A 23902-nucleotide genomic window follows, 5' to 3' on the forward strand; every position below is an offset into this window, starting at 1 on the left:
AACAAACAAAATAGTATCATAAATGCACATTCGTCCTGCTGTCTCGTCTCTGCAGCACCACTGTTATAAGCAGAACTTAAAGAGGCAGTACAGAATGTGATTAGAGTCGTGAAAGTTTCTTTCACACAGCGTAGGAATAACCAAGGATATACCAGTGTCACAGCAACAAGTTGCATTCGTCGGTCAACATGTGCACTTTGTTTGAACAGTTGTGAGCTTTGAGTGTGCGTTTAATCAAAATTAGGGCTGTACGATATGAGCAAAACTGGCAATATGCGATATTGGTGATCAAAATTGCAGTGACTATATGACTTGTGATACATAAACAAAAAGCAAAATAATTATACATTATTATCGGATTGGTGAAATGCGTAAAGGGCTCAATTTAATTTGTTAAATACTTAACGCTGCAGTAAAATGTATTTTGCATGTGAGTAAACATTTATCGCAATTTATGCCGTTTCTGCGATATGCAAATTACAAAGGCTCATTTGCGATGATGATAAATTTGCGATTTATTGTGCAGGCCTAAACAAAATCAATTTTTTAACCAAAAGATTGTAATTTTTTTCACATACATTGGTGATATTTTATATTTTGCTGCCATTTTGCAACAAGTCCCAAACTTTTGAGTGTAACCTAAATCCATTAAAGTTGTTCATATTTTTCTCCATTTAGACATCCCCTTTACTCTAGATTGAGGTAAAATGATCTCTCGCTCCCTTGCTCCTCTTTTGAAGAACTAAGTGATAGCATTAGATTAGATCTGTATCAGCATGCGACTGGCTGAGCCATCTGTCCCATCTGAGTGGGCTGTGCGTAAATGACCTGCACCCCAGCTGCACTGACTCATTCTGACTAGGACAAATTATCTGTTTGTTCCTCAGAAGAAGAAAAAAACACTGCAAAGGACGGAGGGATGAAAAAGCAGGGTCAATATGTATGGAGTAGAGGTAGTAAGGTCAAAATTTTGATAATGGCATTGCTGTTTTTTTTTTTTTTTTTACCAAACTGCCACAGGTAACACTTTTAAATGGTTTAACTTTGTTAAACATTTGTTTAAGCGATCCAGCTCCACTTTGACTCTTAAAAAAAAAAAAAATTATTTAATCTCCATGCAATTCAGACAGATCTTTTCAATTTGTGAATGCTGTTTTTTTAATTTTAATATGTGCAAAGGTTGCTTGAAGCTAGAGGTCACCTTAAAATAAATGCTTCAGTGAAGAAGCACATACGCTGTTATCCTTCTCCTTTGTTTCTTTATGCAGTTAAGTGCCAAGAGTTTACATTTAAGTTATGATGCAGTGAGGGGCTGGTTAGAAGACACTGTCCCAAAATGTGCCCACAAAGGTGTAGACAAGTATTACACAGTTCAGTTTTCTGCAACAGGACAAAGATAGACAAAAATGCCATTTCAGTGATGCTGCAATTTGACAAAAATGTCAGCAAATGCGCAATACCACTCAATAACATTCTTTGTTCTCACTACTAGGTAGCTAAAACTGCATTGAAAAAGGACTTTTCTAAAAGAGTGCCACAATCGTCAGAGATTTTAGCACTCATGGCCTTGGTGACGAGGTATGCTGAGGGAGAAGGAGGAGGGTAGACAAAAGCTCCTCTATGTTTAGTGCTGCAACTTGTATAAGTCGGCCTTTGTTTGCAGGGCATGACTAGGATTCTCGCTAAACTTCTATTTTTACTTCCCTGAGCCTCAGAACGGACGATTAACGTACAAGTAAGAGTGTCTGGCCTTTGGCTAAATGAGGCTGGTCAACAAACGTCATCTGCCTGCCATAAGGAGTGGGGACTTCCATAACAGATGTACATGCCTGTGGACCACCATCTGTGGACACATCTTCATGATCACTTTTTACATATAAAGTCAAATCTTTGAGACAATTTATGACTTCTTAAAGCTGTACTATGGACTTGAGTCAGGGATGCAAAGCAGCAACCTGTGCCTTTTTTTTTACACATGGACAAGAAAGATGTATAGTTTTATAGATTGTTACATGTCTATAAATATGATTCTTTGCATTGTTCAGTTAAATCCCCCCTTTTCAGCTGAGAGAAAAAGCTACATTACAACTTTAAATGCACTATGTTTTTCTTTTTTTTACAGACAAGATTCTGGTAAAAATAATTGCAAATAGTATATTTTAGGATCAGTATATTGAAATTCATAACTTTCATCACTGTGCATTACAGGTGTTAATGGGTGTTTTATTTAGATTTTTTAGGCTTAATAATTTTCATAGCAAATCCTTCCTTTTAAGCCATTTTAAAACCAGTTCCCTTATCATACTCTCACAAGCTAAAAACGTACTAATTGAGATATCTAAGCCTCATTTCCACTGAGCGCTCCAGTACGGTCCGGTCCAGTATGGTATTTTGAGCATTTCCATTGTAAAATGAACCCATTAAACCACGTGTTAAACTCCAATCACAGAGTGCCGCATTCTTGCATGTTTTCCAACATACCCTGCTCTGGCATGCTCTAATTGGCTGGACACACCTGAACCAGGTAATCAGTCATGAGTAGGGACTCATGACAATGATGGATATGGAGACCCGGTGGTCTCTCAAATCCTATTTGGTTAAGATTTGATTAAACTTTTCCTAACATGTTTTTTCTCAAATAATTTGAGATTTTTTGTTTTTTTAATCAAGTTAACCTAATTTTTTTTAGTGGCCAAAAGCTTCAAATGGAGCTTGCTTTCAGGTTGGATGGTTTATTCTATAAGTAATAGCTAAGTAGAAAGAGTAATGTTTTGCATTGTATTTTTTAGAACATTTAATGAGTATAGCATTAACATAAATATAGAAAGTATAAGTTAAGAAATAACACTTGACTTTTTTTTAACCAATAAAAAACATTGATTGTGCTTAAAGTAAACAGAACAATACTTTTTCCAGTAGTCAGAAGCAATTAGGCTTTAATGTTTCTTTTTGTACACAACTACATGTTCACAACATCTCTTGTATTGCATAATTGTTCCTGCTTGTTTGCCTTTGCTTTATATTGCATACTTGTATCACTGCTCCCATCCCAGCTTCCTGAATCTCCAGTGATATTTGGTGGAGAGGCCTCTGACGGCAGCATGACTCGCTCAGTTGGTATCTCTTTTCAAGTCCCCCAGCCCCTCTGTCTCTGTCATCATCTTCGCATGCCCCTCAATACCCCTCTCTGTCTGTCCCATTTTGGTGGGCAAACAGAGAGGGGGTGTCTTCCCGCGTCCCATCCTATCAGAGGACATACTTAAAGAAAAGGCGGGTAGCGATAAAGAGGGGTTGGCAGGCACAGCTGTTATGTCGGGAGCCCTCCCCATTCTGGTTCAGGATCGTCCTAAGCTGTCCCATTCCCCGTCCGGTTTCGTGGCTGGCATTTCCTTGATTGTTCTGAATTTTGGGTATCAAAACAGGCTGAAGTGAAAATGTGAGTTCTACAGTGATGCTTGGTTTAGATTAGACCATTGATTTGAGTCAACACTGCCTTTGATGGAGTATAAACCAAAAAACAGGACAAAATGTCTCATCATATTCTTGCTGAGTACTGACAAAAGGTATGTAATTAAGTAAGTTTTTAATCTGTGTATTTTCATACTTTAGAATTGAGTCTGACAATTTAAAAATTTGAGTGTTTTTTTTATTTTTAACCTTTTGGGTTATTCCACACCTCCACCTCTGTCTGTGCATTTTGTGTTCCTGGAGTAAAATAAATTCTTGACCTGTGGGATTTTAAATGACAATTTAGACATTGCAGTGAATAAATTGATTAATTCGTAGCTTGACATGATTTTGGTTTTGCTAATGACTTATCTGAGTGCTAATACAGAAGGTTGGGTGTTCTCATTAACATTCCCACTTCCATCTTTTGGATGATGACAATAAATACATGTTGTCCCCTGATTCCTTAAGTTCATAGACATATTACAACATGTGTGTGTTACAGATTAAATTCTAAGCGACAGCATGCTGTTGGAAATCTTTTTCCCTTTTAAAGTATTTTATCACCTAACCTGGTGTAACAGAAAATATAGCACATGTCAAATTTAAGACCGCTTTAATACTATATAAAATTAAACATACATTATTTAATCATCCCAATTTATTTGTTAAGATTTTTTTATTGTTATTGGGATCAAATTGTTTGCTGTGTCTCCTGGCTCGGCTCTGAGCATGCACTACTGTCCCTGTTGTCAACACACTCACACTGGGCGGGCCTGGCCTCTCTGTAACCCAAGATCTCGGTCCTTCTGCTCCCCACAGGGTAACAAGATCCAAGATTGCTTTGTCATATACAGAAGAGAGAGGTTCCCTTAACACTCCCGCTGTCTTTGTTCAACCAGGGCATTACTGGCCATCAGTTAGAGGCTAACCCAACAGACAGGAGCACAACAGAAGAGTGCTTTACGGTATTTAGAACCAGCCTAGGTCAGTGGTCAGCAACTTTTAACAGTAAAAGAGCCATTTAAGCCCATTTTCTACTGATCAAAACCTAGAAGGAGCCGCATAGATTTACTTGAGTCTTTAAGAAATTTGGCTTTGCATTCTTAACCTTCTTTTTTAATAATAAATAGGAATTATGTATATTGTTGGTACAAACAAAAGCAAAAATATATATTAAAAAACCCTAGCATCTCTTAAAATGTTTTTTAATTTATTTTTTAAATTTAATTTTATTTATTTATTTATTTTTTTTATTTTACGTTTGACAGAAGCTCAAATAACTTATTTTTTAAAATAAACGATGCTCTGTGCCAAATAGGACCATCTCAGTGCAGCTCTGGACAGCTAGTAACCAATGTTGTGTTGCACTATATAATACTGTATGTGCTTTTAACTCATTAAAGATCAAGCTTTTTACCAAAGTTTTGCTTTGCAGATAAAATCTGTGCATTCTGGAGGTAGCGTGGATCAAACAAATCGTCTTAAGGTCAACAGGGATGTAAAAACCTACATAATTTATTATCTATGAGCATCTCAGCCATCAATTTATAAATGTTACTAATATAAATTAAATATATGCAAATTAAGTAATCATTACTTAAAAAAATGCAATTTTATTTTTCTTTTATTTCTTACACTGCTGGGTTTTGTTATTTTAGTTTGGGGTTGGCATTGGTAGTCTTAGTTTGTGGGCTTTGTTTATTTGTTTTCTCTAGGTAGTTTTGGTTAGGCAGCCATTAGCAGGGAGCTGCTGACTCTGATGGTTGACATGGCTGGGTCAGCAGTCTCCCTGACTTGTTTTATGTTTGGCCAAAGAGCCACCATGGAGAGATAAAAAAGCTGTATGTGGCTCTGGAGCTGCAGGTTACAGACCCCTGGCCTAGGACGACCAGGTGGAGACTTGAGGTTTTGTAGGCGTTTGTTTAGTTTTACTGTTATAGTTTTTCAGGAGTTCTTCAAGAAACCATTTTAAGCTCATTTGTCAGCCTTGTGGCACTGAAAAGTATTTTGCAATACAATTATTTGATGCACTCTGTTTTGATTTTCTAGTATTTTTTGCACATTTTTATTTAAGTTTTGTACAAATAAAAAAAATAAAGCTTGGGCATCTTTCTGAAGTAAACTGGGGGTACTGTAAAAACTACAACTTGAATTCTCTATGTGAAGCACAAAATCCCAGATGTTTTGATTAGAAACCTTTTTTCTGTTTGTTTTTTTCTATCCACTTCAGTCAGTAAAGTAGATTTTAAAACACAATAAATAACTTCATTACCCATCTTTTCTTTTATATATTAGCTCATTGAAAGCTTTTGTTCTGAAAATCTCAAATGTATAGGCTATGTCTGCCTGGGCCTTCGTCCTCTGGCTCTCACCATTCTTTAGAGAGGGTAGCACTGCTAAAATGTAAGAGCACACAGAAACAAAAGCCATCTTGGGATACATGGAGTGACATAAATAAAGCTTTTGGTCAGCTTGTGGTCATCTGGGAATGAAGCAGTCAGTGTGAGAACGTGCGTATAACCTTTGGCCTCATTCTTGTGCTTACCCTGCAGGCATGGAAGAAGCGATGGTTTGTTCTTCGCAGTGGCCGTCTAACAGGCGACCCAGACGTCTTGGAGTACTACAAGAATGACCACACCAAGAAGCCCATCCGTGTAATAGATCTCAACTTGTGTGAGCAGGTATTACTCCTGGTTATACCAGTAACACTAGATGTGTGTTATGGCAGTTTTGCTGTAGATACAGTGAAGATATTTACCTATTTTTTTTTTCTAAATGAGGGTTTATTTAAAGCCTGTTTATCTAGCTTTATAGTTGATTTCAAATTTTCTTCTTTAATTTACAGTTGCAGGAGAAAATATATGAACCCTTTGGAATTAACTGGTTTTATGCATAAACTTTACACACGATTATGTTCAATAAAAACATATTTTGGTGTGTTTTAAGTGGGCACTGTTTTTCCTCCATCATTGGGATTTAGATTGAGATAAAAAAAACACACACACATCACGTGTCCATTTTTTAAACTGAGGTACTCCCAAAGGGTTCACATACTTTTTCGTGACATTTCTAAGGAATATCAATATAACTTGATAGGTTATGCTGTTTAAATAGTTGTGGGAGACTGATTACGACTTATCAGGAGAAGTATTACCAGCTAAACAATACACAATATTATTTCATTGTAGCTTAACAAAAAAATATAGCAAAAGAAACTGCAACAGTTAAGTTTATTCTGCTGAGCGTCTAACTTTGTTGTTAAATGCTTTTTGCTAAAAGAATGAGGAAAAAAATAAAAGAAAAACTTCCAACAAAAGTAGTGAAATCTTTACTTTTACCCATTCTAAAGTTTATTGCATTATGGTTATTAGGTATCTTTTATTCATCCACTTACCGCTTCATGCCTCATTGAGGACCGAAGAATTGTCACTTAAGATATTATTCAATATTTATTTAAAAATAAGGTCAATTATTGCATCTTCTAGACAAAAGTTCATTATTTGAAAATATTTCTGCTAAAAAGCGATCAAAAGTCAAAATGTATTGACTATCAAGTAGTTTTTAATTATTATCATGTTTTCTTAATCAACTTTTGTTTAAAAATATTATTCCTCAACAGTGAGTTAGTACCTGAACATAACTAACATGACTCCCAGAAAACAGGAATAGAGTCTTAGTCAGAAACTCTGGAGGATGTTATATCACAGTCCCCAAAATACACAAAAATCACTAAGAATCTCTTAACATGTTGAAGTGGTTCATAGTTACTAGTGAAGCTCTACAAGGCATCATGGCAAAGTAAAAGGACACTAAAAAAATGCAAGTGAAAACACACTTTAAATATACTTTGAAAACAGGATTAAAATATTAAATGAAAATGAAGAAAATAAAATCATTAGTTTAGCATGTATGAAAAGGCAGTCAGGGTTTAGCTCCGTTCATTTTAAATAAAGCTTAAGGAGGAAGTGAAAGTGTTGCCCTTTGGTATGTCCAGGAGCAGCTGATTAGCCGACCCGAGTGACTGTGAGAGCGGTGCGAGCATGTAAGAGCTCAGAGTTCAGGGCAAGGCCACTGAGAGCATAAAAACAATTAAGTCTCTTAAATGAACAGGCAGAAAACCCAAAGATTATTCACAGAGCCGTGTTTTCCTTTAGTTCAAACTAGGACTGCACAATACATCCCAAATGTATTACCGTCGCAACATCAGCCTGTGGAAGGTTGGCTTAAATGTTTACACATGCAAAGACAATTTTATGGCAGCTTGATGTATTTAAAAAATTCAATGTAACCTTTCTTGCATTTTACTTTTATGTTAGTTACTATGTGGAGTATAATTTGAGTTCTGTTTAATTTATTTAAATAAAACTGATGTATTAGTTGTTTTGCTACATGTTCATGTATTGCAAGCCATATCGTCATTGCAATATTGATCACTAGTGTTGCACACCGCTAGTTTTTCTAACATCGTTCAGCCCTAGTTCAAACCAGCGAACTTGATGCTGCATCACTATGACGTTAGACCCAAACCCTGCTGACGTCTCCTCTTAGGTTGATGCTGGGCTGACGTTTAGCAAGAAGGATTTGGAGCACAGCTTCATCTTCGACATCAAGACCATCGACCGCGTCTTCTACCTGGTGGCTGACACTGAAGAAGAAATGAACAAGTGGGTTCGCCACATCTGTGACATCTGTGGTTTTAACCCCACCGATGATGGTAAGCTTTGTATAAGATGTTATTGCACCCCTAACGTCCATGTTTGTTTCAGGGAAGTTGAATACTCTAAGCACAACTGATTATTGTTAACCAGAAACATTCATATTTTTACATTTACTGTTAATTAATCAGCCAAAAAAAAGTCATCAAACCTAAAGGTCAGAACGACTCCCCAAACATTTGTAATGCAAGCTAAAGAGCAACATGACATTTTTTTCCATTTAGCTTTCAAGATTATTTATTTATTTAGAGGAAATGAATAACTCGCTGTTCTGAGCTTGAAAGTCTCCGCAGCAACAGTATTTTATCCAAAAGTTGTTCAAAAATCTTTATTTGGATATGTGCTAAAGTTTTAAGAAATCCGACTTCAGTTTGCTGTTGTTGTAGACGTGTTTTCTTAAGGAGACCTTTAGGTCCACTGATCTGAGATACTTGAACTCCTCCACACAGTCAAGTTCCACTTCTTGGAACACACCAGACAGATGAAATTTTAGCTATTTTTTTATTATTTAAATATAATCACAGTTCTGTTCTGAGTCAATGAGCCACTTCTGAATACTTCCCAGTCCTGCTATAAAAGTTGTAAATCCGTTCTGTTTTTTATTAGCATAATCAAAGCCCTGAATGCTTGTAAGTCTGTCAGCCCTCCTTTTCTTCTAGTTTCCAACCTCTCTTGCTCCTTAGCACTACAATGTGTCGGATTTTTAGCAAGGTTTGACATTAGGAGCTACACAGGTTCTTTTTAGAAGAGGACACTTGTCAAAGTTCTCAAGTGAGTCATTGGTTATGACTCTGTCATCCTCGCAGCTACGCCTCAAGTTCAGAAAAAACCCACCAACATTCAACTCCTCTTGAAGAGAATTTTTCATCCTGGCTCTTTAAAGATGCGCAAGCTAACAGACTTTTCAAGGATAAAAATGGAGACATATTTTTTTTTTTCAGATAGGCCTCTTTGGCTGTTATTATAAAAGAATGTCCTTGGCTCTCTTTCTGTTTGCACTTCTCTGTGTGTGAGACCCAGCTCCCACTCCTCTGTAATGTGTGGCCACACTACATGCAGAGTGCTTCAGAGCTGAGCAGATATTAGACGAAGGAACATTAGGAAAGCTGGAGGAATTGAAGCTCTCAGAGATGATGTAGGTGGTACAGATTAGTATTTTCACACACGAAAAAAAGCATTCCCCATTTTTTTTCTCCACAGATTCTTACACAAAACTTAAATAGCAAAAAGGAGAGAAAAGAGAAATGTGTGCCCCAAAGTGGCCAAATTTACTAGTTTTTTTTTCATTAAATCAAAGCTATATCCATTATAAAACAGAACTGAAAGGCTTGGATTATAAAGAGCCGCCTTTGTTCAGATTTCAGGGGAGCAACTCGAATAGACACATTTTTAAAAAGGTTGGAAATATGATAGCTCTCTCTGCTACGAAGCACAGACCTTGGTGAGAGACTGTATGTCTAAGGATAAGTGTGGGAAGAAAAACAACCAAACACGCAGGCTAAATATCCCAACAAGCCACAAATGCCAGTGTTTTGAGTCAGGATAAAGACTTATAACTGTGCTGTAGCAACATCACATTTTATTTTCATTCATTCTGCAGTGCTTTTAGTTCAGTTCAGAGTCTCTCTCTTTTTTTTCTTTGCTCCAATTTAAGGCCATTATTGAGCATTATCGTCTGAAAACATGGCATCGCATTTGGTCCTCTAATAGTTTAGTATAAAAGGTTTATCCCCCAAAAAGTACAAATCTGCCATCTACACATCAGAATCAGAAAGGTTTAAAAAAGACAGGTAAAGATAGAAGGAAAAGAAGAAATATTAGCAGAAGTATGAGTAGAAAATTAGGTAGTTCAATTTAAGGAGAGGAAATGAGTGAGCAGGGTGGTTACCTGCGGGACAAAATAAAAATAGTTGCATGCAAGAAAGATGAAATGATTATTTATGCCGCTAAAATAGTCTGAAAAGACTAGTGTTACGTTGGGTTTGGTTGCTAGGAAACGCCTCGGCCAAACTCTGTTAGACCTTTACTCTGCCAAAGTTGGCATTTGCAAACACAGCTTACTATTTATTTTGCGCCTAATATCACATGTTTGCCACATGACCTGTACTGTGTCGGTAGGTATCACAAGCCTACAATAGAAGCTGGCCTCGACGGTTTGTAAAGGAAGTTCACGGGATTTGCAGTTAATGATATATATATTTGCCTGCTTTTAATTTATGTATTTTGTAAAGAAAACATTTGATTTTAGGTGAACTTGCAGGGAAGAAAATTCCAATTGGTTACCAATTTTTATTAGTTACTTATATGCTTAAAACCATTAAAAAACTGACACTTTGACATTGTGCACATGATGATAACCTCCATGTTATGTGTGCAAATCAGACTGTATGCATGAGGATCACACGGCAGCCAATTTGAACCCTTTAATGCTGGAGAACAGACGCTCTTTGACATACTGTAACTCTGACTGTTTACAGAGGTGGTCCACGACCTTTTTCAGGTCATGGACTGGTTTAAATTAGACCATGCTTACATTGACCTGTACAAATCGGGGTGAAGTGGACATTTTTAAGCTTTCGGTTTCTAAAAATCTATTTTCAAAATAGAATGCTACTATAAGAAATTTAGTTTAAAAAAAAAGGATAAAAATATATTTTTTTTTTTAAACAGATGAAGATTCAATCAAACAAAGTTGTTGATTTATAGAAGTCATTTCTGATTTGAAAAATTCCTTTAAGGAAGCATTACATGATCTTTTTCCCCCATAGAATGTCATTTTAACACTCAGTCTAGACTCACATTATCTTACAAGGCAAAAAGATGGATCATATTTTGTCTTTACATAAATCTTCATTTATTGTGTATTTTTTTTCAACACATTTCCACAAATTTCCACAAATTAGCAACTTTACTTGATTGAATCTTCATTCTCTGTCAAATGTTTGCAGCTGGTTTGAACTATTTTCCTTTTAGCGTCATAGTGGAAGCTAACAAGCAGATTCTATCTTTAACTACATCGTATTTTTAAGGTGTGATGGATAAATAAACCAAAAAAAAATACTCAGCCGTTATAATAATAATAATTTTCTAAAAATATATATATATATAAATGCGAATCCACCATCCCTCCAACTTTATTATCTACATGTGTGAAACAGTCGAGAGTCTGTTGCTGAGTATTAGACAGAGTTGCTTCTGTTGCATAAGAGTAACTGTCTCAAAAATACCGTATGCTGAGAAAAAGCTCCCAGTTTTGTCTGTAAATAGCAGTTTTATTGTTCTTTGAAGTCGGAGGCTCTTCTTCAGTTTCCTCACTAGATCCACTGAGCCGTGGTTTACATGATCGGTGTGAATCAGTGGATTTTAGCTCAGACTAAAGTGGCTTTGTTTGCACTAAAATGCAACACACTACAAATATGAAGAGTATGTCTTCATAGGTGGTTGTTCATTTTATAATTGTGATCCTTTTCTCAATGTGGAGATGCAGAAAATTCCTCCTCTAACCATAGTATCTGGAAGAATCAGACGTATAAATGGGGTTGTTGTTGACTGCCGTCCTTTCACTGTCCTCCTACAGACGCAACAAAAGCTGCTCACCAGTCCATTACTGGGGGGCTTGTGGTTGACACGCCTCCCCATGCAGCTCTGGGTAACGTTGGTCCAGGAGCATCAGTTCTGTCAGGTGTGCCACCTCCATACCAGCCCGTGAGCGTGCAGCACCTGAACTCCCAGTCCAGTTCAGACGAACCTCAGGACTACCTGTGGCTCGCCAACTGTGAGAGTAAAAAACCTGAACCCAACAGGTGAGATTACTGAATGTGTGCCTCAATATCGCGTGCTCAGTCTGTTTTAATTTCCTCTATACCATTTCTGGACCTTTTCTTCTTATTTTATGTCCCTTTTTCCCCTCCAATGTTTCAACTCTGCTGGCTTTCCTTGTCCCTGTCGGATGTTGTGTGTAGCTCAGTGGAGTGTCAGTCTCCACTGGAGGGAGACCAGGAGTATTTGCTTTTGGAGGAGTGTGAGAGCAAGACTGTTCCTCCACAGACTTGTTTGTGAGTGGCCAGCCTTCCAGCTGGAATTGCCTGCTTGTTTGAAGTGCCAAACGTGCATAGTGAAACACTAACTTGCACAAAGCCCCACTACAACTTGAAATGACTTCTGGATGGAAATATGTTTTAGTGTACCCTTGACATGTGTGCGGTCTAACAATATATATCACTTTATAAAAGAATATAAATGTAGGGGGTTGCCAAAGATGAAGTGATATGGATTGTAATCATTTGTGTAACTTCTGACATCAATTAACTTAAATGTGCATTTGAATTGTGTTCCCAGATCTCATGCCGAGTGCTCCAAGTCTACCTCTTCAGAGACGGACCTGAACGACAACCTTCCCTCTCATCGCACTCCCACATCCGCCACTTTCTCAGCGAAGCACATTTCACACAACGGCTTCTTCCCACAACACCCAGCTCCAGCTTCTGCCCCTTCCTTCTACGACTCGCCGCCGTCGCGCGGTGCCTCTCTCTCAACTGACGGCGGCCTCTACAGCCTCCCGCGCAGTTACTCCCAGGACACTGTTCTTCTCCCCATATCTGCCTCCTCTCCTCCAGCGCACACAGACGGCGGGGACGCCTCCGAGCTTTACGTCTTCAACACGCCTTCGAGAAAACCCTCAATAGAGACACACATGCGCAATATTTCCATCAGCTACGACGTCCCGCCCACACCTGGTGCAAACTGTCCCTACCAGGGCCCCCGCTCAATGTCGCTGTCAGCCGGAGGTTCAGAGGGCGATGTAGTGCCTCCCCCTAGACCACCCAAGCCTTCGCTCAGCTCCTCATCAGGGCTTCCACCTCCACCCGCCGAGCGCTCTCCTACGGACACCTTTTGTATGCCTCGTCCAGCCTCGGAGACGGATGGGAACTACAGTGTGCCACCTAGTGCCGGGAGTAAAGCTTTACGAAGCCATACTATTGGAGCTGAGGACTGTTCACGCCTTCGCAAAGGTTCGTGTTTTTCTCCCAATCCTCGACACTGTTTTAGGTATCGCCTTTAAGATGAAAAACATTCATTCCCAATTAAAATTAAACCTTTTTTTTTAAATCTGATTTTGCAAGAAATTCTTTGTGCAAAGATTTATACCATACAATCTTTTTAGTATGAACTAAAACTGTAAAGGGGATTGTGGTGGTGAAATTAGGGATGTGGAGACTAAAAATTGATTCCTCCACATAGTCCACCCCCTTGTGGTAGCAAACATTTCTGCAGAAATCCAACACTAAAAGGATATTTTAGGTAAGTTTTAGCCTCTGCATTCATTTTGTGACATTCACAGAATTTACTGAGAATTTTTTAGGTTTTTTTTTCTTGGTGGTCTTTGATTTTTTTTAAATTTTTTAATGCAGTTGGAGCTGTAGGTCTGCTTTGATAAATATAAAATCATTTGTTCATATATATTCATGAGATTTTAACCATGCCAGTGAGTCACAGATTCACACTGAACTAACACTATCACTAACCTGGATGAGTAAGAAAATTTAGCTCTTTTTTTTTTTTGAAACATGTTTCTTTACCAGTGCTCTTCCTTCTACAAATTTATAAGTTATGCTTTATGAACTCTGTACATGTTCTCTCTTAATGTTTTAGTTGACTTTCATTTCAACCCCTAAAAATGAAAACAGAGCGGTAAAGCACAAAGCCAACATTTTCTGTAGATTTTTTTAATTTTATTTTTCCCATCATCTTACACAGTGTCTGAACACTGGACCCTGTGCTGTTACAGTAAGAAATATGCTGCAAATTTTATTACTTTTTTTTTTGTTTCTGCAGATTTTGGATCCCAGGACTTCTATGACATTCCTAGACCATTTCCCACAGATAAAAGCTATTCATTTGACTTCAACGAAAACCTCAAATGCTATTTTGTAAGTGTTGCTGCAACAACTGCTGAAGGATATTTTTGTTTTAGCTTTACTTTAATTTTTATAACCTACATTTTCAGGAACATAATGTATGAATTTGTTCAAAAATCTGCCAGATTTTAAAATGCTGAATGTTTTTTATATACTCCTGTTTTCTAACTATCAATAATAAATGGTAAGTATTTGACCTTCAGTTACAGTTTGAGCCAAAGAAAAATTTAGACCACAGATTATAGCAGCATATCAGTTGCAAGGTTATATTTGCCAAAATAATAAAATAATTTCAGTTTAAGTAAAATAGAAAAGTAGCTTTTTGGCTGCTCATTTTATGGGTCACCACAATCAGTCGTTCACTTATGATCCAAGGAAGTGAAAAAATGGTAGTATAGATGGATGCAAGAGTAATTTGGGATACATCTATAAATCAGAATCACAAATGTAAAAGTGTGTATCAGTGGTAAAAAAGCAGTCTCCAGCATGTTCGAAATATCTACTAAGAAAAAACTTAAACTGATTTAAAAAAAAGAGGCAAAATCCATGGCTTTTTTTCTTTAAGCATCAACCAAAGCATTGAGGAGCCAGTTTGTACTATTCTCACTTATAATGATGTGAAGCAACAACAGAGCAACAACATCCACCGCTTTCAGAGCTTTTTGAATTGTATCAAGTTGCACCAAGGATAAGTCTCATTCTGGCACTTAAGACTGCATCATGTACCCGTACATAATATGTAATATAATACAATATCTTCAGTTTTGTTAACTTTTGCAGATTTAATTTATAACTTTTTTCTCCAATTCTTTGTCTAAATCAATATTCAACCAATTTAAAAGCAGAATGTTTGTTAAAAAGTGACTGTTCTTCACCTTGCTTGTTTCCTTTTCCACTAAGAGTTTTTTTTAATTATTCATTCATCAGAAAAACAAAGGAATGATGCCATTGGGGAGCCATTCTACTGAAGAAGTTGACCAGAACTACGTCCCGATGAGCGCCAATTCCCCGTCGCACCATCACTCCGGCAGTTTGCCCGAGACGGCAAATGAAACAAACTATGTACCAATGACCCCAAGCACTGTGGAGTTTCCTTCTTTGGGTAAACAAGTCCCCCCACCCGCCCACATGGGTTTCCGCTTAAGTCCAAAGACCCCTCCCCGCAGGCCAGTGCTCACCGAGTGCCAGCCCCCACCCGTGGACCGTAACCTAAAGCCGGATCGTAAAGGTGAGTGTCTGCATGAAGGTGTGATGGTGACTTTTTGGCACATGTTCTTAGTGTTCTTGCTTTGTGTTGGTGTGTGTGCCATTAACCTATACTAAGTGTTGACTAATGCTACGGCTAACTATGCTTCATCTCACACTCACCCACCATCCTCCGGTACAAGCTCAGAATCTAAAAAACCATCTATTCTGAGCTGCTCATTTCTGCACTTGTGCTATTATTGTGTACTAAAGTGTTTTTGATTTGGGAGTGTTGGGGAAAACCACTACTTATGTGTAACCCTATTATAAACCCCATTCTTCTTCTAAAACACCATTTATTCTCACCTATACTCATAAGACAGGTCCTGAAGATGACAATAATAGACTAATTGTTACGTCAACACACGTTTTTTTACCCTCCGATAGCATTCTGTAAAGCTTCTGACACTATTTGAACACTGATCATACAGATCTGACAAGCTTCTGTTACCGTTTAAACTACTGTTATCTTTTCTACATCTACCTCAGTTCTAATATCATTTTTTAATCTTTTTTTGCACAAGCAAAATAAAACCGTCTTCTCATGCTTGCAGATTTTGGTTCTGCAGCGTTAGTTTAGTACATGATTGCAGAAGTTTAAGGCATAAGCCTGGTGAGCACAGCACACGCGAGGATCCCTACCCCATTTGGGACGAATTAGGGTCTATTGTGCGCTCAGTCTGCACACTCGCAGCTGGTCTCAGATGATAAGGTGAATGAAAAGCTGTGTCATCTTACAGCGTACCTCTCATCTGTGTGCAAAGCGCTCAGAGAGCAGCACATCCTGCTCTGTTCTGTACGTTTTCAAGGAAAATAGGAGATTGTTTTAACAAAAGAGATCAGCGTAGCGGTTTATGCTTGGACTTTCAGGCTAATTTAAGTCTCCATGTGACTGCAAGGAAGATAAATATGTAGTTAAAAAGAGAAAAAAAAATCTGCACTGCATAAACCACATCGAGCAACATCAGAATGAGCACCTCCTAAAGGGATTTAGACATAAATTTAGCAGGAAATAACTGATATTTGGACTATATGATGCTTCATTCAGTGAATACTGTCCTGGTTCAATACTTTAGTAGAAACCCTCAAAAATATCCATCATTTTCATAAATAGCATCAATTGCATTTAAAAATATGATTGGCCCATACCTACTGAAATTAGTTAGTATTTTAATTCTGTTCCCGTCATTCAAAAGTTCCCAAATTGATTGACGATTTGATGAGATTCATTAAATATCGATTCATTTTTAAAGTTATATTGCAAATAAGTAAATTTTTTAAGATGAACTTAAAACGTGGAAATTTCAAAAATATAATTTCCTACAATACAATTGTAAAGAAAACAAGAAGATTAATGTTTTACACGTACTACCCCCCTTTTTTATTTTTTATAAATGATCAAATATAAAAAATGAAAAGATACAGTTTATAATAATGAACACATTATTATGAACAGCTACAAAGTTTTGGGACTAGAAACAGTACATTTTTGCTTTTAAATCTCTGTCCACTCTTGAGAAGTGCTAAAGGGCATTGCGATAATAGTCGTTATTTATTATTTGTGAACTTTTTTTCTGGAATAAAAATGATTTGAGTTTAAAATATATGGAACGTAAATCCGAAGTATTTATTCTTTTAGCTTAAGCCCCTTTAAATAGAGCCCAAAGGAGACTTCTGCTTATGAAGCATAAAAGGTTAACTGCCCTGTTTTTTTTCTTTACTAAAAGTCTTATTTTTTTGGTCAAACAAAAATATTCTCTTCTGAGTTCATCTGTGTGCTTTTTCTGCCACATTTGCCCAAACTATAAATCCAAAGACTTGTAGCTCATTTCCAGGAAACTTCATCTATTAAAATGATGGCACAACTGAGATTTCCTAATAAACAACCTTGAAAGCAAATGTGATTATCACGTCAACAAGTCCCAGTGTTCTGCTCCAGATTGAGGTGTTCTCCTCTCAACATGACCTGATTTCTCTCTGTACTCTCAGTGCTTATACACGGCTCATCCCGCATGCACAGCTGTGATGTCAGTACTTGTGTGGGAAGCTGTGGCTGCATGAAGTGTAGTGCATGTTGGGCAGTATGGGTCTGCTGTTGTCATGACAATCATCATCTTGAAGTGTTCTTTTTAAACGGTGACGGGGTGCATGTGAGGAGGTAGTTCTTTCCATACGTCTTGTCTTTTGCTTTGCACGGCAGAGCTCCTCCTGCTTGAAGGTCTCAATCACCCAAAGTTCTGTAATGAGCAAAGTCTTCTTTCATCAATCAGGAAGTCCTAAAATAAAAGCAAAAGGTGTCTGTTTAGAGCGAACCGACTCTCAGACCATAGGTGAATTCCCAGGGGGACGACGGAAGGGTAGGTACCCCACACCGAACCGCTGTTGTGAATCTAAAACTCTCCAGTGTCTGACCTGTCCACACAAACTCCTTCGTCTGATTCTTTGCATGCTGTGTGTAGTCTCCTGGGATCTGCCAGGTCTTCAGGGCTTTGAGTTAAAGAAAGAATTCCATTTTAAATACACAAGATGCATGAGGATGCTTTTATTCATCGATTTAGTAAGACTTGTGAAGCACTGATAGAATACCCTTATGATTATTCAGCAATCAAACACGTACTAACCTTTCTCTTTCCCCTAGATTGTTGTTTTCATGTGTTTGTTTGGATTGTAAAACAGTGAACTTCTGTTTTTTTTGTCACCAAACATTGACATTTCTCTGGAAGGCAGTTGTTTGCTCTTCAAGTGGAAACTAAAAGATTTTTATCATTCAGAAAAATTCTGCATTGATGACTTATTGCAGTACCTGTGGAATATATGCATTTCTGACCTGAGGACCCAATCTAATGTTTGTTTTTGGTGTTTTTAACATGTTCCTCTCTCATTGTTCTAATGATAGAGGACATATGTAAAGAAACTTGAGATTAAAACCGAGTATTTCTTTATTCAAATCGGGATCTATCAGGAGCAGACATAAAAGCTTGTAGTTGCAACATACAAACAACAATGGCCAGTCCACTTTATTCCAATGCATCCACTATTTGCAGACAAATCGATCCATGTAGGTTTTTGTTTGATTTGAATTTGTAATTTTAACTAACTATAATGGAAATGTTTGTCTGTAGCTCTAAATGTAACACTTGGAAAAAAATAACAGACTTTACAATACTGCACCAGGAAACGGAGAGTGATATTACATGATGTATGGGAGCTGATTGTCGATGACATAAAAAGCTCAAGAGAAGCAAAACTACATTGTGTACTATCTATAAGGCACGAGATCCCTTTTATAAAAAAGTTGAAAATTTTGAGCTGTTTAGGATCAATTTGGTGTTTTCCAAAAAAATACATTTAGAATGTTTTGTATTAAGAGCTTGATTTGTAAATGTTTAGATCCCAATAAAGTTAGACATTCTTATTAAACCATTTGAAGGTTTTATACATTTCCAAAACCACATATTTTAGGAATCTTGTTTTCTTTTTATGCACCGATTGTGTTTATACAGTAAAAATATAACCAATGCAAACTTTCACTTCACAAATCCCCTAGAAAAGTGAGATGTTTTAAGGAAAAAAAGCAGTTCTTAAATAACACACATAGTGGTTTAATGCAGTTTACATTTTTAACATCGGTTTATTTTAATAAGTCACAAAAGAGCAAACACTTGCCTCAGAAAACGTAATCTTTCATTTTTAGGAGTGTGAGTATATGGTCATTAATATGGTTGTATGTTAATATCTGTAATTACATCTGTGTAATAAAGTACCTTCATGTCTCCATCTGTTTCCAAAACCCAACATGTCATGCTATCCAAATCATTCAAACAAAGCATTTCTGAAAGTAGAAAACAAAGCGAGCGGGTCATTTTGAGTGAATGAATTGTTTTAATGTTGATCTCTTGTTTTTGTTCAGTGAAACCTGCTCCACTGGAGATCAAACCATCAACAGATTGGGAGGACTCCTGCACGCCTGTCCGCTCGCCCGTCACACGCTCATTCACTCGAGAGTACGTATCCAAAATACTTTTTTTTCCTTCTAAGTTTAACGTAGTTCTACAGTTTGCAGTCTAAGACCTCTGTGCAAAAACAAAAAAACAAGTGAATTAGAAGTTTGGTGAGAAGTAATAATACAACCTGTTACTACTTGTTCTTTGTAGCCAAAATGCAGGTGAGACTTTACATCCAGTGAACAGGTGAGGCGCTGCCCTTTTGTAGAGTAATACAGTAACAGAGACAGTAGCTACTAACACTCCATGTAATACAGAGGTCACCGTTTTGTGGGATCTGCCTCAGTCTTCATACTAAAAAGGGGGTTGTGTTGGCTTATTTGAAGGGACTTGTGACGGCTTCAGGGGGCGTTGACAGTTGTGGCTGTTTTGTCTGCATTATGTTGTTGTCATCACAGAGTTTGCTTGTAAGTCGGTGTGTAAAACATTGTGAATGCTGCTCAGTTTCTCTAGGTTTCCAGTGCCGAGACCCATATCAGTGCAGAGTACGGCCTCCAGCACTGACTCCGAGGAAAATGCTGATCTAATTATAGGCATGGACTCTAATATACCCACAGATGAACCAGTATGTAACACACTACTACTGTCTATTTAAAACCAATGATTAAAGCTGCATTTGACCAAAAAAAAATCATATGCACACATTTCTTTTAAATGTTTGGAATATGTTTTAACTCAAAAAATAAACTTGTACATCATAAATACTGATTTAGTTGAGGAAATAGAAGTAAACCGTTTTCCTCCCAGTTATCCAGGCTGTAGTGTGCACAGATTAGCAGAGGCTGCAGATGGACTCCTCATCATTCAAGCTTTTCTTTGCAGTTTCTTCCTGTTGTGTTGCTCGTCTTTTCTCCATTCCTGTTCATTTGCTTCTCAATTCTATTGCTGTTGATTGTTTTTCTTTTCTGTTTGCCCATACTTTTAAAATACAGGAATATCAAATAAATGGTGGGATTGGCAGTAAAATCATCATTTCTGTTATTATGAACATTTTTTTTAGCTTCTCGACTGTTGAATTTTTCATTTTCTATTCTACTAATTTCCTTCAATTCTCTTTCCACCTGCTTTAAGATGCTCCTTTTCCTCCTACTGTTTTTTTTTCATGACTGATGCCAATTTATTTTCCTGCAGTTTCCCATCTCTCTGGCTTCCTTTAAACTCCGGCTTCATCCATTTTTCTTTATCTTGCACTTTTGGTCTTAACCATCTGCTTGTCTCTTTTTTTTTCTTTGCCAAAAAAAAAAAACTTCCCTCTTATTCTGTAGAGAGGAGTCCTTCTACTGCACAGTCCCCATCACCCCTGTAAAGAGGGAGGTGGAGGAGGTTGACACCATAGAAGAGGTGAGCAAGGTAGACAGGTTAGACATGCATGGTGAGGCCTGTCAGAAATTCATAGGTTGCAGTTTGTGGGCTGTATTTTTAGATCATGAAGAGGGTGTTTGCAGTCTCTGCTGTGCCATTCTCACCAGCTTTAAAAGGTGTGGTTTGGGTACATATAGATGTAGTTTGTGTCTAGTCACATCCTAGATCTAATTCCTTCACTCTACATATAGTTCACAATTAACAACACTGTAGGATTCATTTGTGCTAGTGATACCACAAAACCAAAACCGAACCATTTTTGTTTCAATTGTTGCTTTTTGTTCCGTTTTGTGGATGTGGTGATTAAAAACGTCGAGCAGAAACAGTTGAGGTGGATTCTTCTAGTGAGATTGGCTGGAATTTGCTCCAGGATATTAAAAATGATTTGTAATAATTAATTCAAGGTCATTTAATTTCTTTCTGGCTCAAAGTCTTCTCTGGCCAGTCGTAGCCTAGCAACTATACTGAGTTAATAAATTGCATCTATGTTTGTTTAGTGGTTAAACATCAAGAAATAAAAAAAAAAATCAGACTTTAAAAAGTTTGAACATCTGCTAACACAAATGTTAGCAGATGCCAAAAATGTCCCAATTCTATTTTTAATCGATTTAAACATTTGATAAATTAATTTATCTTATAATTATCTCTAATAGCAGCTTCTTTTGTTATGTTGACAGCATGCTTGATGTCTGAACTGGGTTTTACTGTGACTACTAGTAAAAGTATTTTCTGGTGGTTCGTGCAGATCATGAAGCTTTCCACGCCCATGCCTACAGACGGTGGGAGTAGCCCTATGTTGAAGACAAAGGGAGATAAACAGGTGGAGTACTTAGATTTGGATCTGGAGTCCAGCATGCCTACCCCACCTAGAAAGGTCAGTCTCAACCTTCACACTCTTGAATAAAATCAAACCGATTTGACAGTTTTTGTCAAACGTTTTGCCTGTTCAGATGAAGAGCATGGGACCTGGCATCACATCGTCGGACGAGCGCGTGGATTACGTGGTCGTTGACCAGCAGCGCACACAAGCCCTGAAGAGCACCAGAGAGGCGTGGAGCGAAGACCGCCAGTGCTCAGAGACGGACACGCTCTCCAAAGCGCCCAAATGAACACGACAAACTCGCCTCGGATCCTCTAGAAACGACAGGCCTTCGACACTGTTTGTACTTCGGAGTGGTCACGGTCCACCCAGACCAGACTGTTAGTGGAGGAGATCGCTCTAGCCACATATCTGACTTCAGTTTACACCGCTGTCATGTCCAAGACAGCACTTTGTGTATTTTTGTAGAAAGGGGTGTGGGCCAGGAATAAGCTTTAAGAAGGTGGAATATTGGGGGAGGGAGGGGGCTGTCGCTCTTAACTTTGAACATTCACTGCCTCCTATATGAAATAGGGGCTTCTTTTGTTGTTTGCGGGCTGATACAGATCTAACATTTCCTTAAATTGTAATGTTGAATGTTTTGGAGTGTCAAAAAAACAAATTGGTCACATAATTGCGTTGCTTTTGTCGATGCAACTCTGCTGTTTTAAATGGATGCAGAGGACGCAGTTCAAAGGTCACCAGTGAAGCTTGACCTTAACTGACCCGCCCAAGGCAACTCTCCAAGTCATGTATGACACAATTTCACACAGGCTTTTTTTATTTTTCCTTCAGTACAATGTAGTTGTTCAGTTGAAACTGCAAAACTTAAATATTAGAAAACCTGGAGGATTATTCCACTGAATTTATTATTTTTTCCATTTATTTTGTGAGTGGAAATGCTTTGGTCTGTCTTCATGGAAGTGCAAAGACTGTACAAAAAGTGTTATGTATATAAACAGAAAAGTGTCCTTTATTTGTATGAAATAGCCATCCTTTTTTTTTTGTTTTTGGATTGGAGGATTCTGCAGGGTAGAATCCAGTACCCGTCTTGGATGGTTTCAGGACTTGTGACTTAATGAATGAATTACTGTGAGTTTTAAGAGCATGACAGGTTTGCTATAAGTTAAGCAAAGAACTTAAACTGAGGTTACAGAGAGAAATTCCGGTACTTTATAGAAAAACGCTTATAATAATAACGCTGACTTTCTAATTTATTTCACTGAAGTAATTTCACAGAGTTTTAGCTCAGTCTTTTAAATTCAAATGTTTTCAACAGAGCCTTTTTTAAGGTAATTTGTCCTTACTTTATCTCGACTCCTATTAAGTTTAATTGAAACTGAATTGGTGTTGGTTAAATGTTTGGTCAACTTAAAAAAAAAAAAAAAAAAAAGGCTTCAACTATTTTAACAGTCTGTCTCCCTCCGTCATCCTGTGCTTTGCTAACCTGTCATCTCTTCATCCCAAGCATGTGCGACCACCAGAAGAATCATTGCTGTACATAGTTTGCTATCTAGTGCATCAACATAAATGAAAATGATGTCCCTGTCCAGTCAGCTGTCTTGGAGTTTCCTGAACAAACGGACTGCAGAGCTGATCATGTTTTTCTATGAATCTCAACAAGTGTAAATTGGTAGACTAATAAAAATCCAGCTTCTTATGACTCTTTTACTTTATTTACATTATTATTTGAAAAAGACAGAATGACAAAAATGGTTAAAACAAGTGTTTTTTTGTTTATTAAGGGGATTAAAGGAAAAAACAATCAAGCTCTCGACTTTAAATAGACAATTTTCATTCCTGTTTTGCTTATTTTTACATATGTTAATGAAAATGAGTATCATTTTTTAAAGTTTGGATTTAATATAGTGGCTTTATCCAAAGAAAAACTGTATGTAAAACCTGCTTGTCTTGATATTGTAAGGATGATCTGCTCAATCAATGAGAGAAACTTCGGCGATTGTTTTAATAATCTACATTAAAATGAAAAGCTGCAACACTCGCCTTTACGACTTTAATGCTATTTAAGACATGATTAGTAAAAGTAAAGATTTATCCATTTCAGAAATAAACCTACAAGGGATAGAATGAAAAATGTCTTCCTGATATTCAAAAAGTCTGAAGTTTCAGCAAAGAGTGTATTTTATTGGGATAAAGTCGCTTGAAATGCACAAAAATGCAGCATAACATACGACTGATAGATTCTACAGAGGAAATTGGGGGCGAACGCCAAATCCTAATGTTCACTAAGTCACCTATTGTGTCTGCCGTCTTTGTGTATTTCTCATGTATTTCTTTTCATGCATGAAAAAAATCCATCCATCCATCATCTTGACCGCTTCTTCCCTT

The 23902-nt window shown here is 37.4% G+C and overlaps 1 protein-coding gene across 9 annotated transcripts in view; it reads left to right on the plus strand.

Annotated features, from left to right (window-relative positions):
• The window catches only part of gab1 (GRB2-associated binding protein 1), a 47463-nt gene extending 24247 nt beyond the window's left edge, over positions 1 to 23216 (plus strand). For 3 of the 9 annotated variants that reach the window (XM_024259320.2, XM_024259327.2, XM_036212278.1), the window contains 12 exons: positions 6003 to 6131; positions 7999 to 8164; positions 11743 to 11968; positions 12504 to 13177; positions 14001 to 14095; positions 15011 to 15311; positions 17599 to 17685; positions 19239 to 19332; positions 19483 to 19518; positions 19777 to 19897; positions 21440 to 21568; positions 21645 to 23216. In XM_024259320.2, the coding sequence (XP_024115088.1) occupies positions 6003 to 6131; positions 7999 to 8164; positions 11743 to 11968; positions 12504 to 13177; positions 14001 to 14095; positions 15011 to 15311; positions 17599 to 17685; positions 19239 to 19332; positions 19483 to 19518; positions 19777 to 19897; positions 21440 to 21568; positions 21645 to 21803 (2217 nt within the window). In that variant the 3' untranslated portion in view covers positions 21804 to 23216. Of the gene's footprint in view, positions 1 to 3091; positions 3564 to 6002; positions 6132 to 7998; positions 8165 to 11742; positions 11969 to 12503; positions 13178 to 14000; positions 14096 to 15010; positions 15312 to 17598; positions 17686 to 19238; positions 19333 to 19482; positions 19519 to 19776; positions 19898 to 20597; positions 20674 to 21439; positions 21569 to 21644 lie in introns of those variants that run through there. The other 6 variants (XM_024259326.2, XM_024259322.2, XM_024259323.2 and 3 more) reach the window with 6 other exon arrangements.
• The last annotated feature ends 686 nt before the right edge of the window (positions 23217 to 23902 follow it).

This window comes from Oryzias melastigma, linkage group LG1 (genome assembly GCF_002922805.2).
Source record: "Oryzias melastigma strain HK-1 linkage group LG1, ASM292280v2, whole genome shotgun sequence".
NCBI classification, from domain to species: Eukaryota; Metazoa; Chordata; class Actinopteri; order Beloniformes; family Adrianichthyidae; genus Oryzias; species Oryzias melastigma.